Raw genomic sequence first — 12331 nt, 5'->3', positions numbered from 1 at the left:
AGGCACTAGAATCTCCCTGACTGTATCCTGCTCCATGGAGTTGTTTCTTGCACAATAAATCCTCCACTGTTTCTGGCCAATTCTCACAGCCAATTGACCTTGGGGAAAATTCCTCCCATTGTATGTCAGAAGCAACCAAGTCAAATACAAAAGGAGAATTCATACAGTCCCACAGAGGGCACAGCTGGAGCTCCCAGCTTGCATGACTGGGGATACTGGTCCAGTGCTGGGGAGTCTCTGAATCTCTTGGATATGAAAATCAGTAGGGAATACATACTACATAAGGTTACTTTACAAAACCAGAAAGTGTAGCAGCTCTGCCTATCATATCAAAACAAATACAGGGAGGCAGCATATATGTTCCAAATAATAATAATAAGAAGAAGAAAGAACAATACCCCAGAAAGAGAACTAAATAAAATGAAGACAATCTACCAGATGCAGAGTTCAAAATACTAATTTTAAAAATGCTCACTTATCACAGTGCATACTTCAACAAAGAGATAGGAAACATAAAAATTGAGATAGAATCCATTAAAAAAAATCAGAAATAAAAACTATAATAACTAAAGTGAAAAATGCATTAGAGGAAATAAATAGAGATTAGATCAAGCAGAGGATCAAATCAGTGAATTGGAAAATAAGGTAGCAGAAAACACCCAATTATAACAGCAAAAAGAAAAAAGAATCCAGGAAAATGAGGATAACTTATGAGAACTCTGGAACAACTTCAATCATACCAGTATTTGCATCATAGGGTTACTGTAAGAAGAAGATCAAGGGATTGAAAACCTATTTGAAGAAATAATAACAGAAAATTTTCCTACTCTGGCAAAGGAAATAGACATACAAGTCTGAGAAGAGTGTCCCCAAAAAATAAATCCTAAGAGGCCCACTCCAAGACACATTATAAATTGCCAAAGGTGAAAGACAAAGAGAGAGCAACTAGAGAACGCAGTTAGTTACCTACAAAAGAGCTCCCAAAAAACTGTCAGCTGATTTCTCAACAGAAACTTTGCAGGCCAAAGGGATTGGCATGAAATATTCAAAGTTATGAAAAGCAAGGACATACAACCAAGATTATTCAACCCAGAAAAGCTTTCATTTAGAATTGAAAGTCAGATAAAGAGCTTCACAGAGAGAAAAAGCTAAAGCAGTTCATCACCATCAAACTAGTATTACATGAAATGTTGAAGGGTCTTCCAGAAGAAAGAAGGAAAGGAGAAGGAGAAGAAGGAGAAGGAGAAGGAGAAGGAGAAGGAGAAGGAGAAGGAGAAGGAGAAGGAGAAGGAGAAGGAGAAGGAGAAGGAGAAGGAGAAGGAGAAGGAGAAGGAGAAGGAGAAGGAGAAGGAGAAGGAGAAGGAGAAGGAGGGGGAGGGGGAGGGGGAGGGGGAGAGGGGAGGGGGAGTGGGAGGGGAAGAAGGGAAAAAGGGAAAGGGGAAAGAAGAAAGGGAGAAGGGGAAGGGAGAAGGGAGAAGGGTAAAAGGGGAAGGGTAAAGGGGGAAGGGGAAGGGAAAGGGGAGGGGGAAGGGGAAGGGTAAAGGGGGAAAGGGAAAGGAAAGGGGGAATGGGGAAAAGAGAAGGGGGAAGGGGGAATGGGGAAGGGGGAAAGGGGAAGGGAGAAGGGGGAAGGGGAAAGAAGAAAGGGGGAAGGGGGAAGGGACAAGGGGGAAGGGGAAAGAAGAAAGGGGGAAGTGGGAAGGGAGAAGGAGGAATGGGGAATGGGGAATGGGAAAAGGAGAAGGGGGAATGGGGAAGGGGGAAGGAGGAAAGGGGAAGGGAGAAGGGGAAGGGGAAGGGGAAGGGGAAGGGGAAGGGAGAAGGGAAAGGGGAAGGGAGAAGGGGAGGGGAGGGGGAGGGGAAGGGGGAGGAGAAAGGGGAGAGGGAAGGGGAAAGGGGAAGGGGGAAGGGAAGGAGGAGGAAGAGGAGGAGAAAGAGAAAATCTAAGAATATAAATAACAAAATGGCAATAAATACATATCTATGAACAATTATTTTAAATGCAAATGGATTAAATGCTCCAATCAAAAGGCATAGTGTGGCTGAATGAATAACAAAACATATCTGTACCCTAAGATATGCTGTCTATATGAGACTGTCTTCATATTGAAAGACATACACAGAATAAAAGTCAAGGTGTAGAAAAACAAACCCATAAAACCTGGAGTAGCACTATTTATACTAGACCAAATAGCCTTGAAAACAAAGGCTATAACAAAAGATAAAGAAGTACCAGCAATTCTATTTTGGGGCATTTAAACACATACACACACACACACACACCAAAAAAAAACCAAAAAAACAAAAAAAACCACTAAATTGAAAAGACATATACACTGAATGGTCAGATTATTATGATCTCTGAACACATAATAATCTGGCCACTCAGTGTATATGTACAGTATGTATATTAGAGGCCCAATGCATGAATTCATGCATGGGTGGGGTCCGCTCAGCCTTGCCAGGGAGAGGGGGCAATTGGCCTGCCTGCCTGCTGGTCAAACGCCTGGTCGAGGGGACAATTTGCATATTAGCCTTTTATTATATAGGATATACACTGAGTGGCCAGATTATTATGCATTCAGAGATCATAATAATCTGGTCACTCAGTGTACATTCATATGTTCATTGTAGTATTATTTACAACAGTCAAGACATGGAGGCAATCTTAGTGTCCATCATGTAAGAGAGAAACATTGATAAATTGCCTCCCATAAGCACCTGGATTAGGAATCAATTCCTGAAACCTAGGCATGTGCTCTAGGTTTCAAACCCACAATCTTTTGGTATGCTGGACAATACTTCAACCAAGTTCTGCACCTGTTTTCTTCCTTATGTTTGCTTACTCTCTCTGTCACTTCATTTTAGTCATGTTAACTTTTTCTCACTCTTGAACATTTTATAATTACTCAGAATTTGAAATTGGTGTTCTTATTACCTTGTCCTTTCAATGCCCATGTTTTCTTGTCATTCTATTCTGAGCTCCAATAATATCCCTTAAGATAACTTTTCACAGTCACCATTCTTTATGCATAAGTCTAATATTTTTGGAAATAACTTTTTTTCTGTACACTTTTTTCTACTTTCTTATTTTATATCCCCATTACCAAAGTATAGTCTCTATATGAGCAAACACATGTCTTTTTGTTAATTGATTTATCCCTATTGCCTAGAAAGTGTTTAATGTATAATAATCACATAACGTGGATTTTGTATACAGAAGAAACAAAAATATAAACACAAGGTAAAGCAAAATGCACTTTAATCAGTACTAATCATATATTATATCTTTTTATGTACAATAATTTACTTTCATCTCTTTTAGAATAACAACATTCTGGAGATGCATGAAGATACCTTCTGTGATGTTAAAAATTTGACTTATATTCGTAAGGCACTAGAAGATATCCGATTGGACGGAAACCCTATCAATCTCAGCAAAACTCCTCAAGCTTATATATGCCTACCTCGTTTGCCTATTGGGAGTCTTGTGTAAATTAGACAATGATTAGTATTATGATGCCTACTATAACAAAAACAACTCACACTGCTCTCTTCACAAACAAAACTCAGCATGACAAAAATTTTACATTGTGTTCTGAAAGGTATCATAATATAAAATACAACTCAAAATATTAAGATATGATGGCAGTTAGATAATCTTAAAAAAAACACCATAAATCAGGAATAAACCAAAAGATGTACAGAAAATGCAAAACTAAATGATAGAAAATATTTCATAGACATAAATCACATGTAATTTGCAAGTTTTAGGTATCCATAGTCTCTGTAATTTCAAATTAAGCACATAAGAAATAAAAATTAAAAATGAACACTGAAGCCTGGACAGCATGGCTCAGTGGTTAAGCGTTGACCAATGAACCAGGAGGTCTCTGTTTGATTCCCGGTTGGGGCACATGCCCGGGTTGCTGGCTCAAATCCAGATGTGGAGGCATGCAGAAGGCTGCCAACCCATGATTTTCTCTCACCATTGATGTTTCTAGCTCTCTCAACCTCTTTCTTCTTCTATGAGATCAATAATAAAAACATATTTTTAAAATATGAACACTTTAGGTTTATTATCAAGATTTAGATGTTTTTAATTAAACTTTTCCATTTCTTTTTTTCAATAGTGCATGTTTCTATTTCTAAATTTGTTGAAGAAAATAATAAATGTATTTAAAATTATAATGGTCTTGTTTTAAAATATTCATTATAATTACAACATGAAAATAACCATAATAATACACAGTGCTTCAGTTTTTGAATAATGATAGTTATCATCTTTTAGGCCTGTCAACTCATTTTAGGTCTTTGCTAAATTAACTACTTACTTAGTGTATTTCTGTGCCTGTGGGAAAAATGAAATATAAAAATGGAAAATATAGCTGATGATGTAATAACCATGTTAGGGAAGAAGTTAAGAATGCCTTCTGAGAAAAGTTGATCTTTTTGAAATGTATAACTATAATGTGGGCATATGTTTAAAAAAAAGAAAGAAAACAAAAAATATACAATGAAAGGTGAGTTTACTTCCAGCTGAAAACCCCAAGTTCCATTTCCTAGAAATAACTAGTCAATAGTTTCCCACATACCTTTATAGGTTTTCCATGAGAAATAAAAATTTGCATGTAAATAATGTTCCCTTTTCTACACAAATATACATATCACCATGATGTATATATTTATCCACTTACACATGGACTTAAGTATGAAAGATAATCACTATTCTGACCTTGCTTATGTTACTTAAAAAAATATTTCTTAGCAATTTCTTTCCTTATCAGCTGTTCAGTGATATATATTAGCCTTTTATTATGTAGGACTAGCCTGTGCCCTCTCACAGCCCCAGAGCCCTCAGGGGATGTCCAACTGCCTTTGGAGGCAGGAACCTCTGCTGCACTCACTAGCCATGAGCCCGACTTCTGATTAGGCGGCACTCCCCTTGTGGGAATGCACTGACTAACAGGGGCCATTCCTGCATTGAGCATCTGGCCCCTAGTGGTCAATGTGCGTCATAGCAACCGGTCATTTTGACATTTGGTTGATTTGTATATTAGCTTTTTATTATATAGGATTAATAGCTACAGAACACCATTGCTAAAAAGAAAACAGTACTAAAATAAAAGGAGCAAAAGAGAGTTTACCTCAGCCAGTAGTATCAAAAATCATTTTTAGGCCTAGAGTTGAACTTTGAAGCATACTAAATGTTGTTTTAAAGTAAGTCCACAAATATATACACATTCTTATAACAGCAACCAACATTTGGACTCCAACTGTATAGTAGGTATCTATTAAGGTGTTCTGCATGCATATATTCACAATATCCTAGGAGTTGGGGATACAAATGACTATTTCAAGTCACAAGTCAGAGAGAAAGCTTAGTAAGTTGCCCTGCTTTATAAGGCTAATGACAAAATCCTATTTTATTCCACTCCTCTGCTCTGCCTCAAATACCACAGATATGACTTTTCCCTGTTTTATAACATAAGAAAATGGTGTACAGACTGGATGGAGTTGTTTGTGTCTCCCCAAAATTCATATTTTGAATCCTTACCCCCCAATGTGATGTTAATTGGAGATGAAGCCTTTGGGAGTTCAATTACTGTTAGATGAGAAGATAAGGATGGGGTTTTCATGATGAGATTAGTAGACTCAGAAGAAGAGGAAGAAAAATCAGTTGTATGTGTGTATGTACATGCACACCCATATGTACACTAAAGAAAGGTCATATAAAGTAATAATGAGAAGTCAGCATCTACCAGCAGGGAAGAGAGCTCCTACCAGGAATTAAATCAGTTATGACCATGATTTTTGAGAAACAAAACAGAACTCTAAGAAATAAAACGCTATTGTTTAAGCCACCAGGCTATGACATATTTAATGTCCTATTTAATAAAGAGGGAGTATGAATATGCTAGCTGACATCACAGCCTCACAAAAATGGTGGCACCCATGTCCAATAAAAATGAATATGCTAATTGAATGCAATGCCCTCACAAGATGGCAGCACCCACAGCCACAATATGGTGGTGTCCAGTTCCTTCAGCCCTGCCTCATCCAGCCAGTCTTCCAGTACCCTCAGCCCGACCTCATCCAGCCTTAGTTCCCTACCCTAGTTGTCTCAGCCCCACCTCACCCAGTCCCCACAGCATTCAACCTCATCCAGCTAGAGTCCCTCAGTCCCCTCAATCATTCAGGGGAGGGCAGTTGGAAGTGATTGGACCATCAGGGAAGGGCAGTTGGGGACTATTATGCTGGAAGGGGAGCAGTTAGGCATCAAACATGCTGGCACAGGAGTAGTTAGGGGCAATCAGGCAGGCAGGCTGGTGAATGGTTGGGAGCCAGTAGTCCAGAATTGTGAGAGGGACGCCTGGCTGCCTGACTGCCTATGGGATCAGGTTTAAACTGGCAGTTGGACATCCTCCAAGGTGTCCCAGATTGGAGAGCGTACAGGCTAAGCTGAATGACACTCCCTCCCATGGTGCATGAATTTTGTGCACTGGGCCTCCAGTATATCTATATAAAGTCTTTTTGCATATCACAGGACTTTATAAATGGAAATGTCTCTGCCTTTAAGAGTAGTCCTGCAGATACCAGGCCTTTGAAAGATCAGAGGATGAAATGAGATGCTTAGGACCATAAGGGTAAAGGGAGAATCCCAGCAGGCAGGATGCCTTACACATTAGGCACAGTTAGCACAGTGTTTGGGGCCCATAATAATTTTAGGGACCTATGCAAGTATATTCTCTCTTTTAGATGAAAAGGACACATGACAATAATAATGTACATGCAATAAAGAATATAGGTTGGACTATATTAATATTTATAGCATCAAGACATAGACTATAATTTTGATTGATTGATGGATGGATCGATGGATGGAGGAAAGGGCCTATGAAAGTCAAAATGCCCTTCCCGCAGGAGCATTATTGATTTTCTCAGATTCTCCCAGCAAATAACAAAGAATACCTCTTTGTTCTCACAGCTTTCTCACTAGCCCATTATTATAAAACTATGGGAATCAGAAAGTTATAGCAAAAAAATAAGAAATTATGAAAATATTGGGAGCATTATTATGGAAATGTATAGGTCCAAATGACATTCTCACAGGCATTATGACTGCCTACTAACTAGTCTACTTTGCAGGATGTAATTCACCATCAATTCTATAAGGACAAAATGGCTATTAAAACCATGAAAATGTGATGAAAACAATTAGCATTCCTTCTTAATGTATCTTATTTAATGATCCATTTTAAATGCCTCACATTCTTAACTGAAATTTATAATTCTAAAACTGACCCCTGATTAAATTCAGTTGTGTTTTTTTTTAATAACATAACTTTTCCCCCTACTTATTTGTTACAAACTTTTATTTTCTCTAAATATTATATTTCCAAGGGGGAGGACACTTCATTCTTACCACAAAATATTGTGTACTTTAAAACTGTTTAAAACAAACATTTCCATGCTAAAATACCTAAGTAATTATTACTGTGAACATATTTTTTCAGCTGACATGACTACAATATGTTGTGTAAATCCTCTGAAAAATCCTGAGTTTGTTGTAGGATTAATTACATTTTCAAAGAATAATAGTAAGTAAAATCTACACATAATACTATTATGAGTGTAAAATTCACATCCTGAGGGATAAAAATGGCAGCAGAGTAAGTGGAAGCTGCAAGGAGATGATCCTAAGGCCAAAATGGAATTACAACTAAAATATAGAAAACCTCCCTGAATAATCAATGGAGGGCTCCCTGGAGAGAACCCTGTTAACTAAGGATAGAAAGTGGAGACTGCATGGAGACTGGTAGGAAGAGCAGAGGCATAAAAAGGCTGGCTGGGCTCCCACAGACAGCAGCTGAAGTTACAGAGGGATACCTCAGCTGTGGGGGGTTTCCACTGGGAACACTGGGGTCTATCCCCAAGCTGTACTCCCAGCAGAGAGTCAGAATGAAGAAGGGTACCCACATAACATCTGGCTGAGAAAAGCAGGGAGGTTGACAAGATTGATTAACCATTAGCCAGCTCATCAAGAAACAAATAGAGAAGACCCAAATAAATAAAATCAGAAACAAAAGAGAAAAAAAAAACAAAAAACTAACCACCTACACCACAGAAAATCTAAAAAAATTGTAAGAAAATACTATAAACAACTATATGCCAGCAAGTGTAGAGGAAATGGACAAATTCCTAAAAAAATACAATCTCCCAAAACTGAATTAGAAAAAATCAGAAAACCCGAATAAGTCAATAAAAACTGATGAACTAGGAGCAGTAATAATAAAAAAAAAAACTCCCAGAAAATAAAAGGTTGAGTCTGGAAGGCTTCACAGGAGAGTTTTACCAAACATTCAAAGAAGTAACTCCTCAAACTACTCCAAATAATCCAGGAGAAAGAAAAACTTCCAAACTCTTTTTATGAGGCCAGCATTACCCTAATTTCAAAACCAGATAAAGACACTATAAAGAAAGAGAATTACACTCCAATATCCTTGATGAACATAGATGCTAAAATCCTCAACAAAATATTAGCAATATATTAAAAAGATTATACACCATAACCAATTGTGACTTATTCCAAGGATGCAAAGCTGGTATAATATTCAAAAATCAATAAACATGACACATCACATACACAAATTCAAAGACAAAAGTCATGATCATATCAATAGATGTAGAAAAAACATTTGACAAAATCCATCACCCATTTTTGATAAAAACTCTCAGCAAAGCAGGAATAGAGGGAGCATATCTCAACATGACAAATGTCATATATGAAAGCCTACAGTGAATATGATGCTCAATGGGCAAAAACTAAAACCATTCCCCTTAATAACAGGAACAAGACAAGTTGAATCAGTTGAGGTTTGATTTCCAAAAGCCAATTGAAAAGTATTAAAATCCAATATACCCATTTCCACTGAACCAAAATAATATTGGCAACCTTGGATAGTTTAATATGGTATGCTTAATAAAATATATTTTTAAAAAGTTTTCTAACTTCTCATAGCTTGTTTTGTACAGGGACTCCTGCTGACTGAATTTTGAATGAGTTACTACTGCCATCAAGTGTTAGAATTCATGTAAGTCACACAAATGCACAAGATTGTGTGGCATTTTCAACTTAATGACACAATGCTCTTCACAACATAAAGCATAGCAAAACCATGCCATTATATGGTACTTACCAGAATTTCAAATGCAACAATGTAAAATCTGCTAAATAAAGTTGTAACTAATTACTATGAAGGCCATATGTTGCTAACTTTACTGGATATATGGCAAAGAGACTCCAAGTTGTCTTCAAATTATTTCCAGTCTCTCAGTGTTCATTCTTTTGTTTAATCCTTGCTTCTAACCAATAGAATATGGAAAAGTTGATGGATGTCACAGCCCAAATGTCCAGCCCATGGTTATGATACATACGTGTGTGTGTGTGTGTGTGTGTGTGTGTGTATGTGTACATGTGTGCACGATTGCATTTATTATGCTAGACACCTCTAGGGAGATCCTCTTTGCTATCTTGATGGGGTAAGTGGCTGTGTTGAGGAAGCTGGTGGCAAGGGTCAGTGGGTAGCCTCTAGAAACTTCAATTGTTCCCTTTAAACCTGAAGACATCCTCCAGCCAACAGAAGGCTAAGAGGCGGGACCCTCAGTTATTCAGCCACAAGAAAATAAATTCTGCCAATAATAAAAATACTTTTGAGAGCAGATTTTCTCAAATTGAGCCCTAGGAGGAGAACACAAAGTGACAGATGCCTTGATCACAGCCTAGTGAGACCCTAAGGAAAGGATACAGGTAGGCAGCTGTTCCTGGACCCAGGACTCTTGGAAAGTCTGAGAAAACAAATGTATGTTGTTTTAAGGAACTAAGATTGTGGGGATTTTTTGTTAAATAATAGAAAATTAATACCATATATAAAAACATGGTAAATGTGTTGTATTTTAATATTGAATCAGACCATTTCATTTTGCAGTGTGTAAAGAATAGGGTTCAATTAAAATATGTCTTTAAAATTCCTTAATTGTATTAGTGAAGGATGTGTTTTATGCATTCTGATATTAATTTTCTTGGATAATTAACCAGTACATGAAGAATTTTTATTATAACGCCAATATGTTCAAAAACTAAAAATCATAAATTATAATTTGATGCTTCTCTTACCAGAGAAGAGTGGGGTGAGACAATAATGTGCTAATATTTTTAATAGAAGAATGAAAAAAAGTATATATCTATCACGATGCAAAAAGTATATAAAGCTAGTATTATTTGAATAAAGTTCACATCAAATGATCAAAAAATAATGTCTTTAATTACCTGTCAGTTAATCATCTATTTTCAAACAAAGAAGAAACTAATGGGATTTCCACTCTAGCAACATGGTAAATTTCTAAAGCTCTCTATTAAAACTATATATATATATATATATATATATATATATATATATATATATATATATATAATTTAATATTTAAATGGACTGAATGGCAGGACAACCAAACAACCAAACAACCAGTCACTATGACGTGTGCTGACCATCAGGGGGTGCACATGGAACCTGGCGGGTATTGGCAGCAGGTGGCAGAGTGCTGAACATGGCAGGCATCGGCCACAGTGAGATGGTGGAGCAGGGGAACAGGACTGCCAGACCAAGCAGGTTACCAGTTGTTGTCATCTAGAGCAAGCCTCTGGTGGTTACTGAAAATTCTTTGACCCCCCCGCCCCCCAGGCTGTGGTCCTGCTGGGCATTTGCACCTGTTGCCAGTGCCAGCCCAGCTCACACCCACTGCTGGCACTGGAGCCACTGCTCACACCCACTGATGGCATGGGCCCTGCTCGCACCTGCTCCTGGTGCCGGCCCCAATCGCTTTGCACTGTCACTGGATAGGAGCAGCACTGGAGTTGTCAGCATGTAGGGATGGCGGCAGTGGGAACATGTAGGGCTACCAGCAGACAGGGAACTAGGGGCCGTTGCAAGAGAGTCCAGGAGGGGACTCGGAGGATGGGACAAGACTTGCCCCTGTGCCCATTGCAGCCTTGTGGCCCACAATTCCTTTCAAGGTGTACGAATTCATGCACTGGGCCCCTAGTATTGTATATGACACATGTCCTTAGAAAAATAAACCTGGAATATCACCAGTCTGCTTTGTGTTAAGCAGAGCAGGGAGAGAGTAACTGTCAAATGTTTGATTCTACATCCAGAAAGGGGCATTGGAGGCTAAACGTGTCAGCACTCTGCACTTGGAGTCAAGCAGGCTTGTCTTCAACAAACCACAGGGCAAATAAAATTGAATGACGCTTGTGGTATCTACAAGTCCCAAGGCAATGGCTAGAGTTCTTATCCAGGAACCCCCCAAACTGTTCTTCGTTTTCAACCAGGAATGCATAAATAACCTTTGCAAACTTTCAACTTCCCACATTTGCTTCTTGTCATTTAATGGAAGCATACATAGACTCAGGTTCCTAGCGGGAAGTGTTCCATTTTGCACAATTTCACTCACCACAGGAAAGTAACAAAGGGGATATACTCTGGGACAGTTTTCTCCAGGGTCAAGCCCCTTAGCACTTGCTTGAAATTTCCAAACAGTGTGTCAAGAGAAGGACACAAGGGTGGCTTGCCTATTTTTGCATCACAACACAGGGTTATCTTTACATATCCTGTGTCAACTTCTTTAAAAGTCCTGAGGTATTCAAACATGACAGTGATGCTAATCCATGATTACTGAGTGCTAACTGAGCACCTGCACTAAGTGAGTGAATACAGTATCTTATTTAGTCCTCACCTGTGGAAGAGGTGCTATAACTACACTCATGGTTTGGGTAAAGAACTGGAAGCTTACAGAGGTTAATGATTTGTGAGTTGAAGTAGAAACACTTCTATCTTTTATATTAAATATATTTTATTGATTTCTTACAGAGGGGAAGGGAGAGAGATAGAGAGCTAGAAACCTTAATGAGAGAGAAACATGGACCAGCTGCCTCTTGCACACCCCCCACCGGGGATGTGCCCGCAACCAACATACATGCCCTTGACAGGAATCAAACCTGGGACCTTTCAGTCCGCAGACCGACACTCTACAGCTGAGCCAAACAGGTTTCGGCCACTTCTATCTTTTAAACAGCCCTTTTATTTTATTTATTTGTTTGTTTGTTTGTTTGTTTGTTTGGAGCAGTTTTAGGTTCAAGCAAAACTGAGCACAGGGTGCAGAGATTTCTTATATACTGCCTCCCCCCACTCATTCACACCTCCCCCATTATAAACATTTCTTCTAGACTGATACATTTGTTACCATGGATGACCTACACTGACACAGAGTT

The 12331-nt window shown here is 38.5% G+C and overlaps 1 protein-coding gene across 1 annotated transcript in view; it reads left to right on the top strand.

Annotated features, from left to right (window-relative positions):
* Positions 1–3883, top strand: part of EPYC (epiphycan) — a 43487-nt gene extending 39604 nt beyond the window's left edge. The window contains exon 7 of the mRNA XM_036456895.2: positions 3326–3883. Coding sequence (XP_036312788.1) covers positions 3326–3496 — 171 coding nt within the window. The 3' untranslated portion in view covers positions 3497–3883. The remainder of the gene's footprint in view (positions 1–3325) is intronic.
* The last annotated feature ends 8448 nt before the right edge of the window (positions 3884–12331 follow it).

The sequence above is a fragment of the Pipistrellus kuhlii genome, unplaced genomic scaffold, assembly GCF_014108245.1.
Source record: "Pipistrellus kuhlii isolate mPipKuh1 unplaced genomic scaffold, mPipKuh1.p scaffold_m20_p_3, whole genome shotgun sequence".
In the NCBI taxonomy this organism is placed as follows: Eukaryota; Metazoa; Chordata; class Mammalia; order Chiroptera; family Vespertilionidae; genus Pipistrellus; species Pipistrellus kuhlii.
The sequence above is the reverse complement of the archived record's forward strand: the minus strand, read 5'-3'. Positions and strand labels throughout refer to the sequence as shown.